The sequence below is a fragment of the Thermobia domestica genome, chromosome 13 (genome assembly GCF_964235325.1).
Source record: "Thermobia domestica chromosome 13, izTheDome1.hap1.1, whole genome shotgun sequence".
Classification (NCBI taxonomy): Eukaryota; Metazoa; Arthropoda; class Insecta; order Zygentoma; family Lepismatidae; genus Thermobia; species Thermobia domestica.
In genome coordinates, this window is record NC_137466.1 from 176,212,049 (window position 1) to 176,232,397 (window position 20,349).

The window sequence follows — 20,349 nt, forward strand, 5'->3', positions numbered from 1 at the left end:
CACCAGCGACGTATTCGAAAATCATCAAAAAGCTTCTTCCCAAAAACAAACTACCCCTTGCCTTGTGAAATTTTTCAGGACAAATTACTTGTGCCGAGTTAGAGGGTTCCTTTTTTTGAAGGCGGGTAAAACTATAGTTAGAAAGTTCGTCGGATTTGTTGCAAAATGATCTACATACAGTTTGTTGTAAGTAATTCAATAAAATTCAATTTAAATGGTTAATCATTTCAATTTATTTAATATATATTTACACATCTATTTACATGAACATACGTAACATATATGAACATTTTGATATTTTAAATGTGCTTTAATATTAGTTTCTTAAACTAAAGATTTTACTGATGTGCAACGAAAATGTACTTTGTTCGTCTGTTGTCACCATGGTGTTGGCTATCATAGCTATAGGACTGTGTGATTTGGCATCGTCCAAAATTAAGCCAAACATTCTCCATTGTGGAGTCTCTTCAAATCTGAAAAATATTTATTGTACATATCGATTAGAAAATTATTATGACAAATCATTATAAATATTGAGGAAAAGGAGTTAAGTGGTGATATAGAAATATAAAATATGTGTCCTTACACTTAAGAGATTTATTTAAACGGCGTGACAAACATCTTGTCATTTGAAGGCGATGCTCCAAGTTTCCTTTAAATGCTGCTATCAAATGAGACGCCAGCGGTATTGCCACGTGTATTTTGTACACATCCACGTCTATCTCCTGCCACCTGATCGCGCTGTAGCCTAGTTTGTCTGCTTACGGTTAGCCATAGCCACACCCCTTTACCACTTGGCAACGTCGCGCCAGAGCTTGCATTTTATTCGTTTAGCTGAAATGCCAAGATGTTTGTCACAGGCTTTAGTAAAGGAAGTGCACTATGAAGACCTGAGAACAAGTCTACCCTGTTATATTTTCTGTCTTTTTGTTAGTTATATTTAATTCAGCACAATCTTTGTTTTGTTCTAAATTATAATGTAACAATTTTAAATTCCTCTAGTACAAACTCTATTCAGTCTTTGAAAGAAGCATGTATTAGTACAAATATATCACACGTCGGAATATTAAGGTTGTCTTCCTGAATTATGGCTGTACTCTTTACAAAGCAAAAGTATTATTCAGAACTACTAAAGCTTATCTTATTCTTATAACTAAACTTCTGTCATGCGTAGCTGGCAAACCATGCATTGCAAGGGAAAATGAATTAATTTGCTTTTAGAGCTTTTCCAGATTTAACATCAAATATACGTACTTGTCAGATAAACTTTATAGTTTACATTATTAGGTAAGTAATTAATTTACCATGCTATTACATTTCGTTACTGTCCCACAGTTAGATTATAGATAAACACTTACTTTTTGAGTACAGCCACGAAGATTAAGGATTATTGACTCTACTTAATTGTATAAAATTGCCATTATATGTAATATCGTCTTGAATTTGTGGGTTTTTAGAAAAATTGTATTAATAAGCATCGGAGATCAGTTTTGTAATGTCATGTTCGTGAATTGAAAAATAAAAAAATAATTTGGATTGAACGTTCCTTTTCAGCATCGAAACTATGAGATGGACCTAGTGTTTTAAGTGAGGAGGTATCCTAGCCAACTACTCTGCCGGGAATCGAACCATAAACCGATAAAAATTAAAGATAATAAATATTTCTGTTGGAAAATGTAATACCACCAGGTAATTGTCAAGAATTAAATTATATGAACAGAGTGTTCATTGAAAGGTTTAATCGACCAGGTTCTATCCCACTATACACATACACATTAATCGAGGTAATTTGAACGTAACTGGTCAACATTACACAATTGCTAGTATAACTAGAATCAATTCAGTGATGTTAGAACAAAGAATAACCTGCATTTTTAACCACGTCCATCATTCATAATTCTTACAAGGGACGTATGTATCTCGTGACATCTAGATATTTATGAAAATTGTTATCCTGACTAATTGTGGATCGCTAGTCATCGTAGTGACAGTCACTCTGTGCGGAAATGCCTTGTTTACCCGCTACGCATGGTATACCAAGCAGTGACCGGGTATGCCGAATTATACTCCAGAAAAGCCGGAAAAAGGCAGAAAATTAAAAATGTTTGCAGGTTACCTGAGCCTACCGGAGGAGAACACGTGATCAAGAACACAGAAATAGTGTCACTCAAGCAGTGTTGCCACTCCAACACAAACTTATAGATTTTCAAACACAACATATACCATTTTATGGCATTAAAACGATTGGCATAAAACGTGAAAGAAAATAAGCAAACGTTAAGTTATCAGTTTTGTCAAATAAGTGAGATACGAGGCTCTAAAGTTGAGAAATTATGGGGTGCGTACAGAGAAACAAACAAATGTATAACAACAAGAAGACTGCGGAAGGAACAAATGTACAGTAAGGAGTAAATCACAGCATGCATAGCATCCACTGTCTAACAGCTTTGATAGAGGATTCACCCAAAAAAAGGGCATATGTTAGAATAGTCGTAGAAAGAAGAAGTCATATGTGACATAATGCGGAAATATAAACAGGAAGTTTCCATGTAGCGCAGCAATTCCAATGGCGTTTGTGAGGCATCGATATCTAGAGCCGTTCCCGAGAGCTATAAAGCAAACTGTCTCGGGGTTGCAACACTGTATAAAATCCTGCATGCCTTCCAAACCACAGAAACGACGGCGCAGAGCCTGGAAAGAGTATAGAAAAGCTGTGGCAAGAAAGCTAAACCTGTGACAAGAAAGTACGACCGAATCGATTCGCATAGATTAATGAAATGTGATAGGTGTCAGTCAAGAGTATAGCAAACATTAACATGTGAGACATTGATTAAGACAACATACACTGTATCCAGGTTAATAGTAATGAACAGGTGTAAGATATTTTAACATAATACACCAATGCACACAATAGAAAAACTATAGATAGTATGACAAATTACATATATTTCTCGCCCTAGCCACACACTCGATATGAAGCATTAAGCCCCGTTAGTCACTGGGTGCTGTGCATGCTGTGATTTATTTAATACTATACATTTGTTCCTTCCGCAGTCTTGTTGTTATTGTACATTTGCTCATTTCTCTGTATGAGCCCCCTTATTTGAAAACACTGATAACCTATTGTTTGTTTATTTTCTTTCACGTTTTATTCCAATTGTTTTAACGTCATACAATGATATACGTTCCATTTGAAAAACTATAAGTTTGTGTTGGGATGGCAACACTGCTTGTGTGACAATGCTGCCGTGTTCTTGGTCAAGTGTCCCCTTCCCGTAGGTATCAGGTTACTTGCACATATTTATAATTTTCTGCCTTTTTGCTGCGTTTTTAGGGTATAGCTCGGCACAGCCTCATCCAGTCACTGCCTGATATATGTGTTATACGTAGCGGGTAAACAAGGCGTTTCCGTACCTAGTGGCTATCATCACGATGATTAGCGATCGGGAATTAGTCAGAGTACCAATTTTCATAAATATCTAGCTGTCACGGTTCGCATACGCCCCTTGTTAGTTAACTTACAAGATTCAAAATTCTGATTAATTCAAATTAATCTGAGTAAATATTTAAAACTTTTAAGTATCAGAAGAAGCCTTTGTTTGTCTTTAGACATGAGTAAATGAATGCAATCAATTCCTTCAGAAACTTAATACGCATCATCAACATACTTTTGCACACATTGTTTTACTGCATCTAAAATTTTAAAGCTGAAAGCTAGTTTATCAGGCAAAAGTGCACGTTGAGCAGAATATTCTTAGGAACCGATACCTAACCTAACCTAATCTATTACGTGCAAATAATAATGATTCTATTCCTCCAATGTCACATGATATGACAAAATCACTTGTTCTGCTCAAAGTGCACTTTTACTATTTATCGGTTTGTATTTTTATTATACAAATTCACATTGTTGGCTTACCATACTTCTCAGAGGCGTCATTTGGGAATGATAGGGAGACAATTGCTGTAACTGAGTTCGAAAAATACATAGGCTATATTTTAATTCATTGTGTACTTATATACTAACAAAAAAAATGAAACTCTTATGTCGGTGAAGAAATTTGCTTCCTTCAAACAAAATCTGAAATGATGCTGTTGATACTTCTAACTTGGTACATTTTCTAGGTAACTGTAGGGAAGTGGCACGTCCTGAAACTAATGAGTTTTTTTCCTGCTTAATATCAGTTTAGGTCTGGAAATGTTTCTTCCATGTTTCTCGATTATCAGCTTCCTCTTTTAACTCCCAATATTTTCTTCTATTTTTCAAATCATCGATTACTTGTGTTCTTCTTCCTATTCCTCGCTTTCCTTCCATCTTTCCCTCTATGACAGTATGAAGACGACAATTTCTTCTCAAGATGTGTCCAATTCAATTGGCCTTTCTACGAAGGATGGTGGCTAGAAACGTCCTCTTCTCTCCTATATGTTTAAAAACGTCTTCGTTTGTTACTCTTTCTGTCGATTTTATCTTATCCATCTTCCTCTAACACTACATTTCGAAGTTCTCTAAATATTTCTTCTCTAACTTTCGTAATGTCCAAGTCTATGAACCATAAAGTTCAATGCTCCAATTGTAGCATTTGACTAATTTCTTCCTTAGTCCAATATTAAGGCTGCTAGTTAAGAGTGATCTTTTCTTGTTGAATGCTTGTTTGTCTATGGCGATTCTCGACTTGATCTCTTTGGTGCAGTACGCGACCTTCGCCAAAATACTTCCAAGAAATTTGAAATGATCTACCCCTTCAAGTACTCTTTATAAGAAACCACTACCGTTTAGAATTCTTAAAATCTATCATGAGAAGTGGAAGAGGGCTCAAAATTTATATAGTATCTCAAAAATCCTTTAGATAATACATCCCAAATGGGTCTACTGCATCTAGGTTGTACAGTGTTCAACTCGTGCAAAGAATAGACACTTCCTTTGGTAATACATAAAAATATATTTACAATATCTATTGGTTTTATAAACAGTGTTTTTACCTGGATTGCTTTCTGCTGCACATTGAAGAGCCAATCGGTTTAAATAACTGACCCCATCCGTTCCACAGACAGGTGATGCTAGCTGTCGATATTCCTCTTCTTCCAACATTTTACAAGGAGAATAGGTCTTGGAGCACGGTTGAATGTAATCAATAATAAAAACTGAAAAATAAAGGAAAAATACAGATTAATAGAATATGCATTTTATGAGAAAAAAGTAGCTGACTTATTTCTTTATTATAGGTATACCAAAATGTATAAGGGTTAGTGAATACTGTGCCGTTTTCCATGATTACAAAACCAGTGGTGTGTTGTATGCATAAAAATAGTTTTTATAGGTTTACTGTTACCATATTTAAACAATAAAGCTACTTCCCCATGTTCTTTTATTTTTTTTCTCAAAAATTGCTTCTCGGCTTAGAATCGGTATTGTTAACACGCCTGATAAAGTAGATGACATCTTTTAGTGACAATACGAGAAAGCTCTGAAAAATATCGGCAAAATCTGCTACAAGCGGCGTCTATTGCAGTTCATATTCATTTTATCATTATGTCTTTCTTTCGGTTTACACATTATATGTTATTCTGTAATGTTTCACACAACCTGCACTCTATTGTTGCAAATTCCATTAACTCACTGAAACTGAAAATCAGACGATTGATCGAATTATCTGTAATGATATAGTTCTTGAAACTGACCCTGAAAAGCTGACACTTTCACTTACTATTTCCAAGGCATCATATCACTCACTATTCCAATCACTTTTCACTACACTCTAAATGTACTCAGCTATAAACGAAATACTGCATGTTGTTTCAACACAGTAACTTTTCGCCTAACTCTCCCTGGACATTTCTTGCCACTAATCATAGATTATGGGACCACAGTGGTTCTGTGGTAGAATGCTCATTTCTGGTGCGTGGGTTCTTACGTTCCTTGGTTCGATTCCAGCTCGACCCAAGGGGGACTTTTTATAGGACAAACATTGTGTGTGTGGTTTTTCTCAGAGTTCTTCCGTTTCTTTCTATATTCTTCATTCCACCATTTCATTCATTCTCGTCATCTCCTTTAGCGTACAGCATAAGCATGGGACGAAAAATTGAGATATTTCATTTTCATTTTTTAATACCGATAAGAAATTATTCGGCAAATCTTGAAGATTGCATATACAAGCTATTCTCACTGCTTATAAGTACAGGGTCTTAGTCAAAAAATGTTGCGGTGCTGTGCAGGAGTTATGGCACGTGGATTGTTGAATGATATCAGTACACTTTTTGCAAATTTGAATAGTTTATTCAGTTCAACAACAAGTGCAGTGTTATCTGAATCCACCGTAATGATCTCCGAAAGAACACTCACAACATGCGAAACATTACGAGCAAAGTGAAATAGTGGTCCATCGTGCTGGAAGATAAATTTATATGTAAGTTTTCCCAACTGGACGTGTGACATGGTAGCGTTAATGGTGCACGAGACAATGACATGCAAATACACTTTTAACATATTCTTTTGGCACAGTATAGCTGATTCTGATAGCACTGCATTTGTTTTAGTATTGAATAAAATATTTGGGTTGTCGAACAAAAAATGTATCATTGAATCACCCAAGATTTAGGTAATACAAAGTTTTAAAATAAATTAATCTCCTAGACTACCTAATTTAATATTTTTCAATAAATTACAAAATCTCTTACCCGAACGGAGAGTGAAAGCCCCTCCGATTACCTACAAAATGGCTATTGTGCTTTAAGAAATAAAAAAAATGTACGTTTGTGACTTTGAAACAGTAAGTATGGATGTAGCTGATCACATGAGAAAAACAGTACTCAGAGCAACTGTTTTCTTTATCTAAGTTAATGAGCTTTCAGCAGTAAGTATATTCAAGACTTTCACCAGTCAGCAAGCAGAGAATTGTGTGGCACTATTACAAAACCTTAAAATATAGCAATTTCATTGTGAAAAAACTAGGATACTGATTCACATTTGACTCGACCAAACAAGCTTGTCACGTGAAGCTGTCTGCTAACTTTTACAGAAGGTCGTTTGATCCTTACGGTAGTAATTTGCAGGAGTTACCCCAAAGATGCTCGAGTGGAATAACGTACACGTCATATGTGAAGCAGACAGTTATCTACAAGCTGGGAGAATGTAAGGATTTCTGCATTTCAAAAACGCATCCAGTTTGGAAGGGCTACATAGTAGTATTTTTCGAGGGCTATAGGTAGAACCACATTGAAAAATAGTGTAAGTGCAAAGGTTTAAGTATCTGATATAAGGGAATACATGCCAACAATTCGTTACAATGTGGATCAACCCTGGAAGAACACATCTAGTCAAAAGCAGAAATAACCTACTCCGAAACGCAGTCGAAACGTCATTGCTAAAATATGCAATATTTAACCAGAGAATATCCACCATCGCAACGTGAAATAACAGTATATGTCCGATGATCAACAGCATCCGTTAATCGGATCATTCGACAGAAGTTCGCCAACAGTCACATCTCAAGTGGTCTTCAGTGCTTGTATGAAACAGGAGAGAGATATCAAGTCCATATTTAATTGGCAGATGCATCACACATGGACTTTTCATTCTATTAAAACAGAACATCACAAAACGTCGAGCCACAATACTTGAGGAACTCTAGAGAGTGCAAGAACGAGTGGCTAAACTGGATCACGTTGTGTTGAATAAAAGACTTCTTAAATGAAAACTCCGTTGTCGTGCAATTGTTCATCATCAGGCCCATCATATTGAACATTATCAGTTTTTGAAAAGCGGTTTTACAATGTAGGGTAGACGGGTGCAATTGTTATTGTTATTATAAGGATAAAATGGCCTTATATACTTATATAGTGAAAGCTAAGTGAAAGCTAGAATCAGACTTGCTTAGTTACGTGGGAATAATAGTAAAGAAACGGACACACTACAAACTAGAATATAGTTGGAAAACAGTTTGAAAAGGATAATTCTCAAATTTGGATAAGTGGAACAAAAATCTTACGTTGTGCGTAATTTTGTCACGTGTCCACCAAGGACAGGGTTTTATCACAAACACTTACGTTCATCATCACTATTCCTCTTAGCACATTCAAATTCTTTCCAGCTAGTATATGTGACCCCATTGGAAGCACACATCGTAAATTGGTAGGTGTTAGAATCATCAGAATCAGAAGAGCAGGGATCATACTCTCCAGTTTCACACTTTGTATAAGTTACTTCAGAAGAATCTGAAAAGTTAAAACAAAATATTACTTTTATCATTTTTTAATTTTTTTCAAATACCGAATTTCGAAATCACAAAACATATATGACAGAAACATTTGTATTAATGGCAAAGATTAATGAGCATGATATTATATCTTCCCTTTCTCCCTATGTACACACATGTGGAAGCTAGTTGACTTACCTTCATTAGAACCAATAGTGCATCCTAATTCATATGCGTTGGTGTAGTTTGTTCCATCAGACAGGCACACTGGATCACATAATGGTAAATTGTTTGCAAACAAACATATCATATCATGATCCATTGCTGCTTTTATGTCGTCTAGAGTGCATGGCCCTCGGTGAAGGACGCGAAGATCTAGACAAAGAAAATAAAACAATTTAAGAAATAAATTAGTGCGTTTGCGCAAGAAATCAGGCTGAATTAAACTCGTTCAAGTTGAAACTGTTGATGGTCATTTGCAATCCTAATCTCGTAGTAAATTTTTGCTACCCGCCCACTGGTCTAGTGACTAGTGCGCACCTATGTTGCATGTTGGCCCGACTTAGATTCCCGGTGGTGAAATTTTGAAGGTATTACAGTGGTTGAGACTCCACGTTAAATTGTAGGTTCACATTTCGTATAACTCTGGTGCTGAAAAGAGATGCCAACATCGATAAAGTAAGAAACAAGTTTCTATTACGAGAAAAGATAGTTTAGAAAAGTCAGTTTGATTGATTGGGATGTTTAACGTGGATGTCAGTGACTTGGCGATATGTATCAGTCAGAAATGACCCACATATGCTCCTCATAAAGGGATCTCCGGAAATAAAATCAGTGTAGATAAGTGGGACTTTGTGGCAAAATGCATACGAAGAAAATAAATATAAATGTTATAGCATGTTTGATATATCATGTTTTGTTATAAAGTCATTAGGAAAAGTACATATTCATGTCCGAGAAAGTAGAAGGTTGTCGGTTATCTAAGATGGAATAATTTCAGGAATATTTAACATCATTGTTTTGATGGAAATCTATTAGAAGTGTTTATGTTGTTTCTGCACTTTATGGCAAGTACATATACAGTAACGATAAAGTATACTTTTCCAATTTTAATAATATTACTTTCTTTTAAAAAAAAACTTTCAGACAACTCCAGCTGCTCCAGAAGGTGTTCCACAAATCATTATGGATTATACTCAATGCTCCAATAATATTAAAGATATTAATGAATCATTAAGGGAGAAATGTTGTATTCATTTGCAGAAAATCTGGGTTGTTTTGAGTTGCCCCTACGTGTTTTATAAAATTTATGAAAATTTACAAGAGAAATGACATAAGAAATGATTATTTGGAGTTCTTATGTGATGTTTAGGTGTGTAAATTTGACAGTAAAGTTATGTTTAACATGAGAAAAAATGTGTAGAAATGGGTACTATTCGCAAGACGCGGACAGTTTAGATGATTCAGCAGCATGGCAGTCGTATAGGATGGCGAATTGGTGCGTTGAATATGACACTTCCACATTGAATTTTAAAGAATTATATAACAATAATGAAGAGAATCTATTATATATATATTTTTTTACGAGAACCACGGATTATTGAATTTCAGTGATAATTGAAGCTTCTATGAGAACCTGTTCCAGTCCTGTTCTAGTCTGACTGAAGTCTTACCGGGGTAACCTAACCAAGCCAAAAATAACCAAACCTAACGTAGCCTAAGATTTTTTTAAAAATGTTTTAACTGTTTTCCTGTAAGTTTCAAACTGGAAAGGCATCTCTAAATTTAAGCCAAAAGTCTTTTTAAAACTTTTCAGTTCTTAAAAATTTAAGCCTAACTACTAGCTTTCCAGTAAAGAGATTATTGTAATTTCTCAATTTATATTTAGCTTCTCATTCTTCTATTTAGTTTATATACAATTACTCCAAATATATTTCAATATGGACTGAAAAAAATATCAAAGTGAAATACTTTGATATGAACCAGTTTGAATCAGTTAATATGAACCAGTTAATTCCTTTAACTACAGTTTAAACATTAATTAGATAATACTATGGAAGTTAAAATAATACATCAATTACCATTATTTCTCTGTTTAAGGCATTTGACGTCGTAAGCTGTAGAATAGGTTATCCCATTGGAAGCACAAACTCCATCTTCATCATAGTAGTAATGTGAAGTTCTCTTGACGCAACCTTCTGTATGTCTATATTCCATTCCCCAACATTGGTCCAATGATACTACAGTGAACTCTAGAAATACAACAATAAAGTTTATTTACAACTAATACAGAGCTGTATGTACATCACTATTAGACGATATCAAGTGACAATAAACACGATCTGGTAGTTAATAGTGTGTATTTTTCATTTACAGTATACTAGGTAAAAAGAATTATATATTAACAGAAAAAAAAAGGATGCCTCAGATCAACTGCTGAACTGGAAATATCGAATGACATGTTATCTAGAGACAAAAAAATGTTTTTCTTGATTTTCTCGAAAACTAAGCATAAGACTTTATATATATTAGGGTCATCCTTATTTTTTGATTAGCGAGTGTTTTTGAGTCTCACCACCTAAAATGATTCCATATTAGACTACAGTAACCAATATACAATATACAATATGAGAAAAAATATATCTTTTAAGTTTGAAAGACAATTGAAAGGTATTAAACATATATTGTGAAGAATAAATATTAAATGATCAAAGATAACTTGGAAATAATATCAGACGTCTTTTAAAGTGAAAGACATCCCAAAACGTGTCACATGATTAAATATTATGGATCCGAATCCAAGATGACGAATTTCAAGATGGCTGTCATGATAGTACATTCATTGTTTCAGGTTAACACTCAAGAGTTTTACACCTTCACTTGTTTCTTCTTTTTAACAAAGTAATCACAAGTACAGTATACGAACTTAATAAGTATATGATATGTTATAAAGTGCAACCCTTTAGTTTCTAAGATATAAACTATCAAAATTGGGTTGAATAAATTCCAACTTTCACCAAAAAATTATCTAATAGTTATTTGGAACAAAAGTATAAAGAACAAAAACTGTTATTATATAGTACATTATATAGAAACATGAGAAAATAAATGATGATACGGCTTAATAACTATGGTGTAAGTACATTCTGTATGGCCAAGATACTTGCAATAAATTTCTTTGCTTTACGTTAAATAAAGATTTGCTTTAAATGCAATGAAGGACTATCTTTCCTTTAATACGAGAATTTACTAGTCTGTTTCAATTTTACAGGTAACATGTATTTTACCGTTTTGGTCTAAATTAATGCTTAATGCATGTTTATCTTATAAGTTTAATAACCAGTGTGTATTTCAGTTTAATATGAAACAAGATATGCACTAATTATAAAACCCTCCATTTCAATCACGGATTCATATTTTCGATCCTTTAGAAAACAGTAAAGTTATAACAAAAATAAGCAAAGTTTTCCATTTGGTACACAAAGGAATCAACTTGGGGTAATTTTGGACATATTTAATCTTTTAATAGCTGTATTTGAAATTTCGTTCAGAGCTTAAATAATGTATCTCGAGATATTGTTAATAACTTTCATAATGTAAAAGCAGCGTTACTTTTGCCATGTACTTAACTGAACCATACAATTTTATATTTCTTTTCACTGTAATTTAGATGATTGTATTTGATTCCCTTCTGCTTTGAACGCTCCATATATAAAATTGAATTTGAAAACCTATTGAATTTTGATACACTCAAGAAAGTCCTGTAATATGTTATCAGTATGCAAATTCGAGGCACTTTAAAAGTTAACTTTCATCTACTAATATTTGCTAAATATAAAAATGATATGTAAGGAGTCAACACACAAATTGTGTATAAATAAGATTATTATGACACTATTTACCTTTATAAGGCTCTCGAATCTTTCGGCATTCAAGAGCTTCTGCATTTCCAAACAAATTTTCTTCTTTTGTACACACAGGTTCAAATAGAACAGAATATGGACAAGTTATATTGCATTTGCCTTCTCCAACAATTTCAATATCTGAAATTTTAATAAAAATTAATTAAAGATCATAGCATTGCAAAAGATAATAATTGGAACGTTAAGAATTGAAGCACAGAAACATCTATTGAAAAAAGAATATAATATTAATTATGTTTTTTTTAGAAAGATGTTAAAAAAGACATAAACAAGGATATCTGTTCAAAGAAGACTACAACATTGCCTATACATTGCTATAAATATTAGAAAAATATTACTGATAGGAAGAGGCAATCAATTTTCAATGTACTGTAGTCATTTTTGCAGATTTTTGTAGAGTACTTACAATATTTTCGATTAGGCACATACAAAGAAACAGACATTCAGATAACATTAATTAAGATGCTTCTTACACACAAGAGACTTACATCACATATGAAATGCTGAAAGTCAGAGTGATGTAACCTTTATAATAGCAGAAATATCGAAGTACACTGTATTGGGCGCCATATGAACGAAAAGACCTTTCTTCTTCATTCCTAATATTCCTCAGAAATATGGGACATTGACAGGTGATAGACGTATCAGAATGAACATTTGTTTGCTGTTAGGTTGATCATTGTCATTCTTAAACACCATCGTATAGCATCGTAGTTTAGACCCAATATGATACATCTTATTTGACAAAGAATGAGAAAGTAACTTGAATACATATCATTCTTGTTGGTTAATTAAGAATTGAACTGGTCACTGTTAAAAGGAGTATGCTTCCTTTTAAATACACTGCACATATTCCCTTTTAACAATGACCGATTCAATTTTTGTGAAGAAGAGAACACAATGTTCCATGTATCTTAATATTTCATATATACGTGTATGCGGAATGGGAGAACGGCCTGAGAACTTTGCTGTTGCGGCACGAAAAATGTACTAACAATGTACTGTACATGAGAATCTAGAAGAAATGTAATCCACATATTTGAGAATGCTTTACGTTCACATAAAGGGTAGATAGATAAAACGAAAACTCTTAGGCCTGTAACACTTATAAAGATTTGTCATAAAAGACGATGTAATAATTATGTTTACTAAGAATAAACAATTTATAACATGATACCTTGCAGTACGTTACAATGGAAGGCAGAATGGTCAAATTGGAACATCAACAAAGACATGTGCGGGTGGAGTAAAAATTACACTACATACTTCTGCTTGTTATTTGACCATACAGAAATTGCTATAATTTCAAAACAGTCCAATATTCTTAATTTTGATAAATCAGTATAGTGTTAAGAGACTCCACTTAATGCAATTAGATCCTCTTATATAGTGTCTGCAAGCCAACATAACTTGGATGTGTTTCTTAAAAGATGTACGTTTGCGAATCCACAAGACATCAGCACAGATATCTAGAGAAAGAAGGCTTTAGCAGTGACAGCTATATCAGGAGACCGAGCATGTCACGGAAACGTGATATTTTTCGTTCATTGAAGAAGGTTACATATTCCATGATACGTATATTCACTGTGTATTGTCCTGTTAAAATACGACGTGCAGTGTTACCTGAACTAAGGGTATGTTTTATCCACTATAAGTTCCCTAATATTCTTGCTCAATACACAGCAGCTGAGATCACAAATTGTAGCCATTACCATGATATGACGTTCTGCAATGTATAGTATCATATTGTGATAATCACAACAGTGTTTACTTTGTATGCTGCCAACAATGTAGTGAGACTCGCCTGAAAATATGACTGAATGCCACTCAGCACTCTAATAGCGTAACCTCGTTGTAGTTTGTAGCGTTTGTAATTATGTGTCAATGGATGGCAACCCAAAGTCATAGTGTCATACCAATGTGCAGCAAACGCCATTCGACGCATACAATCCATACCGTTACTGTGTTCTAGTGTTGAAGTAACACTGTGTGCGATGCTGTACAGTCCTTCACGGCAACGTTTGTCTTTGTCCAAAGCGCTGGCGAGAGCCAATTTCTTAATAGTTTCTCCCGGGGGCGAAAAATGACGAGTCACCTCCAGTTGCCCAAAAGACATCTAAACTTGATTAGACGATTTCCGATGACCAACCAATAGTGGACACTTTTACATTGAGCAGGTGATTTGATGGTCAGGTGACGCATCTTGACCAGAGAAGACGCAATTTAGTCGGGGGAAAGTTAACCAAGTGTATACCACGAAAAGCGACCCGACAAAAGACTATTGGCAAAAGTGCATAAGTTATTTTGGTTTAGTGTTGTTTTAATGTGGAGGCCATTTCATATTTCTGTTCGCTAAGTACATAGCAAGCTACGGCAAGTGAAGGGCACAATTTTGAATACTAAATATTTCTGAAGTTTAAAACATCGTTTAGTTAAACAGCGTGCAGTATTTCATCAGAGGTTCATAAAGTCGTTTGAGGATTGATTGGCTACATAACATGGAAGGATAAGTCATCGCCACGGACCACAACTTGAAAGGAAATTGTAAGTAGCACTAATCTTTTACATGCCAAAAGGAGAGGAATTCAGTGTTTAACTGCTTGTGGATTGTATTTCTTTAAAAACGTAGTGAAGAAGAGATTGCATGTTTTGCCAGCACCCCAGCTACGAATCTGTTAAATAAATAAATAAGAGAAGAACACACACATACGAAGACAAAACTAACTTTTAGTGCCTGTGAGTCGAAAGTAAAGATAACAGAGTTTCAATGTTGCAAACTTGTGCTCATTTTATCTAAATTGGATGAGAGAAACTAATAAAGTAAACGTTTGAATTTTCTTGCTTTGACGAGCATCTCGCTGTCGATAGCAAGTTTTAGTAAAGATATTACAGTGAATGCTTAATTGATTCCAGAAAATTGCTTCTTGCCATTTACTTACGTATTATGGTTTTTGGCAATTAACGTTAAAACCGGAAGTAGTTGATTTATACCACTTTCTGTTTGATTGTTGGTTAGGAGAGAAAATAGCATATTTCTTAGAATGCTAGATCAATTTCACGAATCCACTTTTCGCTATCTGTTAGTATGTTTGCACTATGTAGGTGAAGATTGAAACCGGTACTTGTAGTGGATTTCAACCATTAACGGTTTTAGTAGAGAATTAAGGATGGATGTATTTTTGGGACGCTTACTCGATTGGAGAAAACAGTGCCTTCTTATGTATTACCGTTTTAGCTCTACTACCCAATCAATGTTAAAAATGGAAACGGTAAATTTCTACCACTTTAGATTTGAATAGAGGGCTTAAAACGGAACTTGGTTCCTAACCTTTGATCCTCTACACTCTTACCAAATTTGGTGATGGCTCATCTTGATTTTTTTTTTTTTGTCTCCCGGCCAGTGTAAAATAAGTGGCAACAGAAACTATGAAAGTTATAATAAAGACTGAAGATCAAACTTCAAGATAAGACTAGATATACTTACTGACATTTTGTTTCTTAGCCGTGCACTGTGCGTGCCACCTATTTCTATATGTTGCATTGTCACTTCCGCACATTTCTCCCCAGTAAGCGTTTTCTAGTTCACATGGGTCAAATTCTGGGTTATCTTCACAAGCACCATCAGTTATTGAGTCACCGGAATCTGGAAATGAAGATTATAAATTTAATTAAGACCTTGAGTTCTTTTTAGTTTCTTACTGTTACGTTCTTAAATCATTATTCTAGACAAAAGGATGTGCGATACATATGAAGACTATATTTAGATCTAACAATGATTTCAACATTTAGAGGAAGTAGGAGTGGCTAGAGCTAAATATTATTTTAGTAGCTTATGAGCCTGAACAATGAGCAACCCTGCAAGACAGAAGAGTAGTGTGGGTTATCTAACTTGAGGAACTTCAGAGGTAGTATATTTTTTTTGAATATCCAATAATCCTCGAGTTGAAAATCGAAAAAAACGACTTTGTACATGATTAGATATAGTTAAAATTTATTTGTGCTCAAATTTTCATGACTCTGGAGTGATTAGATGCATATGGTTTGCAGATGATATGGCACTTGTCCCAGAATCTGAAGAAGATGTTAGAAAACGTGAGGAAGGGCTATGAAAAATTCGGAATGACAATAAATGTCAGAATTTCGCAAGCCATGGTAATTGGAACGAAGCTATCAGTGTCAAATATAGAAGTAGGAGGGGAGAAAATAGAACAAGTGACTAGTTTTCCATACCTGGGTAGTATTATTAGTGATGATATGAAGTGTGAACGTGAAATAAATGCAAGGATAGTAGTGGCGAAAGAAGCCTTTAGGAGGAAGAAAAGAGTAGGACCTTGAATAAAGTATTAAGAAAAAGACTTATAGAATGCTTCGTGTGGAGTATTATACTGTATAAGTCAGAAACATGGACATTAAGCAAAAATGATGAGAAACAACTGGAAGCTTTCGAATCGTGGGATTGGAGAAGAATGGAGAGAATTAGCTAGGTCGAACGGAAAACGAATAAGAAGGTGTTAGAAATAGTGGAGGAGAAAAGAACAATTTTAGATATGATTAAAAAGAGGAAGATAAACTGGTTGGGCATTGACTAAGAAGAAACTGTATCATGAGGGACGTGTTAAAGACTATGGTGGCAAGAGTCGAAGGTGACTACAATTAATGGACAATATTAAAACAGAAAAATCGTACGTGAAGACAAAGAGGTTGGCGGAACACCGTGGAAGATGGAAGTTTCTCAGTTGCAGCAAGTGATCTGCCAATAATGGTAGAATATCTATGACGAAGATGGCATGACTCCTTTCTACGTGATAAAAGACACACAAACACACATAAACAAGCAGTCATGTACACACACAAACATGTTTATATATATGTATATAATACAGTATTAGATGAAATACCCGTTTTTCACACGGGAAGATAAGGTTTATAAAATATTTCATATTTGAAAGTAAAGAAATGGATAAAATAAATAAATAAGGAAGAAGAATGCCTTCGATGGTGTCCTGTTAATATCAGTAAAATAAATAAATAAATAACAACATTCAATACCTATGATATTGTCTTCTCAATACAGAGTGGAATGAATAAATGACAAGGAGCAATGCCTTTGGTGTTACCCCTGGCAATTCTCAAATTCTGACGTGTCCCTTCTTGGCTCAAGTTGCTCTTAAATGTCATCGGAGTGTTACCAATCAGCTTAGCGATTCGAAAAAAAAAAAAAACTGGATTTGACACCATTATCGATCATTTTACTCCCACCCATGGCAATGGGGGTTCAACTTCAACGGAGTCGGAAGTGTCTCTATTCGTCTTAGCAACTCCGAAAATTGTGGATTTGACACTAATATCCGTCTAGAGCTCCTTCGTGGCTAAGCGGCTAGCGCACGAGCGTTTATCGTGGGAGACCCGGGTTCAATTCCCGGAGGAATCTTATGTACTTTGGATTCCACGTTAATCAGTAGGTTCACGTCTCATACAGCCTTGCTGCTGAACGGGAGGCTAAACTCAAAATTACCTATGTAATGTCGGTCAGGAGTTTACTCGTGCCTATATGGTTAGTATATGGACCTTTAATGTCGGAGACCCGAGTTCAATTTCCAACAGTAGCTCATTGATTCCCAACTCCTCTCGAGTTAAAAATCGAAAAAATAGCTTCGTACACTATTAGTTTTGGTGAAGATGTGTCTGTGTTCAAAATTTTCTATTTCCACGTCATTGCTTTCTATTCGGAAAGCTTATCACAGACAGACACCAAAATTATTTTATTATTACTTGAGTCTATTGTTAAAAAAGTAGCTTTGATTTGACATGCATTATAAACACTTTACATTATGTACTATCTCGATTTTTTAATGACACGATTTGTTAGAGCCAAATGCGATCGCATGCTTTCTGCAAGAGTATACCGATATCGAAATAACCAATCATGTATTCAGGGGCGGATCCAGGACAAACTTGTTGGGGGCGGTGGGTTGTAATACTGCTACTTTGAGCTACTTTTAAGAGCTCCAATCTCTAAGATGGGTTTTATTTATACATGAAATAAGAAAGTTTCCTCTTCTTTGGGGGGGGGGGGGAATCGCCTCCTGGATCCTCCCTAGTGCATGTATTACACTACAATAGCTTGCCTTCTGGAGAAAACAGAAGGATCGAATTATACATGCTGCTTGAGAATAAGAAATTTTTGTTGGTTGTGTTCAATTGAGCGGATTTTATCGAGACATTAAGATGAAAGAAGAACATCTTATTTATGAATTCCAAATTGTTATTTTTCCGGTTTTGACGTTTAACCATAGGCAGTGTAAAATGAAACTATTACCATCTATGGGCATCAAAGTATACGAAATGTGGGACTGTGAATTTCGTCAACTTTTAAAATTTAATGCGGCACTCGTGTCTTTTTTGAACACAAATTCCTATACTAATAAGATACCATTTAATCCACAAGATAGTTTCTATGGAGGATGTGTCAATGCCATTAAATTGTATCATGTAGCGGAAGAAAAAGAAGATGAAGAAATTCGATATCTCGACATTATTTCTAATTATCCATTTATTAATAAGTGCAGATGATATCCGGTAGGGCTCTCACGAATTTATCTAGAGGGAGACCCAGAAATGCTTGGAAGTGAAGGAATAAATGAACTAACAAATTAAATACTGGTATATCGCCGCCGTCATTTTTTTTTAACCCTGTCATCCCATTTCGCACCAACAAAAAATATTATTTCCACTTTGTGCTGCATGTGCAGAGGCGGACTGGATACCCGGAAATTTCCGGGTGAGTCCTGCCCTCTGCAAAATCACTTAATGTATTGCTCGATTAGTTATAATTAATTCAAAAATCCGTTCTCGTTTATAGTAAATAACGGGTCCGCAGTGCTAGTGAAGCGGGGTGGCACTAGGAAAAGGAGACCCCGCCTAACCCGGAGCCTTGTTTGTTGAAAAATCAATAAGATAATAAAAAAGTCTTAAAAATACATGTAAGTTATTAACTTGAGAAAGTAAACTCCTCCATAATTTATGTATTCAATAATGTGATATGTAATCGATAACATATAAAGAGCATGGAGCTGATTCTCCTACGGTAAGGAAACCGTGTTACACATGGAATTGTTGGACGCGAGTGGTGGCGATAAATAATCATCCCCTGAGCACAGCGGTGATGTGACAAAATGGGCCCGAAGCCTCAGAAATCGGCCCCAAAGTTTCGAGCTTAGGTACCTTCTATTCACCAATGAAATATGTAGTTCTTGGATGTGGGAGGTAGCAAAGGAAAGGTCGTGGTCCCCTAAGAACAGCAGTGATGTCACAAATCGAGCCCGGGGCCTGATGTCCCCAGATATCGGGCTTCGAAAGTATAGGGTCGAGTCCCTTCTATTCAGCAATGAAGCATGGAGGTTTTTGGACGTGGATGATTGCATTGGAAAGGGTCCGTTTCCTCTGGGCACACCGGTGATGTCGTAAATCTGGCCCTGGGCCCGAAGCCAAGAAATCAGACCTACAAAGGATGTTTATGCCATATTCTCCATGTTTTTTGTTCACAAAAGTAAGTTTCCTTACTATCCTGCCTGAATGTTATTCAATCGAACATTACAAGACAATACTGTAATGCTGCATGTCAATAATGGACAGCGCAATATATTTGATATCGAATAGAAGGGACTTGAGCCAAAACATGTAGGGCCCGAATTCTTGGGTTTCTGGCCACAGGTACGATTTCTAATATCACCATTTTGTTCAGGGGACCTGGTTCTTTCCTACGCCGCAATTCTTGTTTCAAATTTCATGTCTAACATGATTTCCTTGCTGTAGGAGGATCTGCATAGAATATTCTTCACGTTCTTATTCAAGAGTAGCAAAGACATTACAAAACTATTGGAGTTAACAAGGCATTAGATTGGGACAATTTCTTTTTATTGTACCGGTATATATAAAGTACACGGGAAATAGTGAAGTTCAATGGAAACGCACCACTCCTTTCTTGCAAATCTTTCTTTTTTAACTTATGTTTTTTTCTTTTTTTTTACTTGTTTTCAAAACTCGGGAAGAAGGAGGTCTTCATTTCTGATATAATCCTGTCTTTTTAAAATTCGAGTCGATAAAGAGGAAGGGAGATAGCAAGATGGGGTTTCTAATTCGATATACCTAGTGCACGAATATTGACGGAGGCCCATTTGCGAATATTGTGGGGGACTGGGGGTACGCGATCTTAGTTATGCTACTAATAGTAA

The 20,349-nt window shown here is 35.2% G+C and overlaps 2 protein-coding genes across 2 annotated transcripts in view; both read right to left on the reverse strand.

Annotated features, from left to right (window-relative positions):
• Positions 1-354: 354 nt before the first annotated feature.
• Positions 355-8,205, reverse strand: LOC145667434 (thrombin inhibitor rhodniin-like). The gene is made up of 3 exons (XM_081734914.1): positions 8,044-8,205; positions 4,981-5,142; positions 355-473 (listed from the first exon to the last, which is right to left on the reverse strand). The coding sequence occupies exons 1-3, from the start codon at positions 8,117-8,119 to the stop codon at positions 436-438; spliced, it is 276 nt and encodes a 91-aa protein (XP_081591040.1). The 5' UTR covers positions 8,120-8,205; the 3' UTR covers positions 355-435.
• A 132-nt stretch (positions 8,206-8,337) lies between these two features.
• Positions 8,338-20,349, reverse strand: part of LOC145667861 (serine protease inhibitor dipetalogastin-like) — a 39,669-nt gene continuing 27,657 nt past the window's right edge. Inside the window, exons 3-6 of the mRNA XM_081735294.1 lie at positions 15,600-15,758; positions 12,095-12,235; positions 10,274-10,444; positions 8,338-8,567 (exon numbers count right to left, since the gene is read on the reverse strand). Coding sequence (XP_081591420.1) covers positions 8,338-8,567; positions 10,274-10,444; positions 12,095-12,235; positions 15,600-15,758 — 701 coding nt within the window. The remainder of the gene's footprint in view (positions 8,568-10,273; positions 10,445-12,094; positions 12,236-15,599; positions 15,759-20,349) is intronic.

Coding starts and splice junctions, on each gene's coding strand:
- LOC145667434 (XM_081734914.1), bottom strand. CDS start 8,119: ATGTGTGCTTCCAATGGGGTCACATATACTAGCTGGAAAGAATTTGAA. Junction 5,143..8,043: donor GAGGAATAGTGATGATGAAC/GTAAGTGTTTGT, acceptor TTTATTTTTCAG/TTTTTATTATTGATTACATT. Junction 474..4,980: donor TGCAGCAGAAAGCAATCCAG/GTAAAAACACTG, acceptor AATATTTTTCAG/ATTTGAAGAGACTCCACAAT.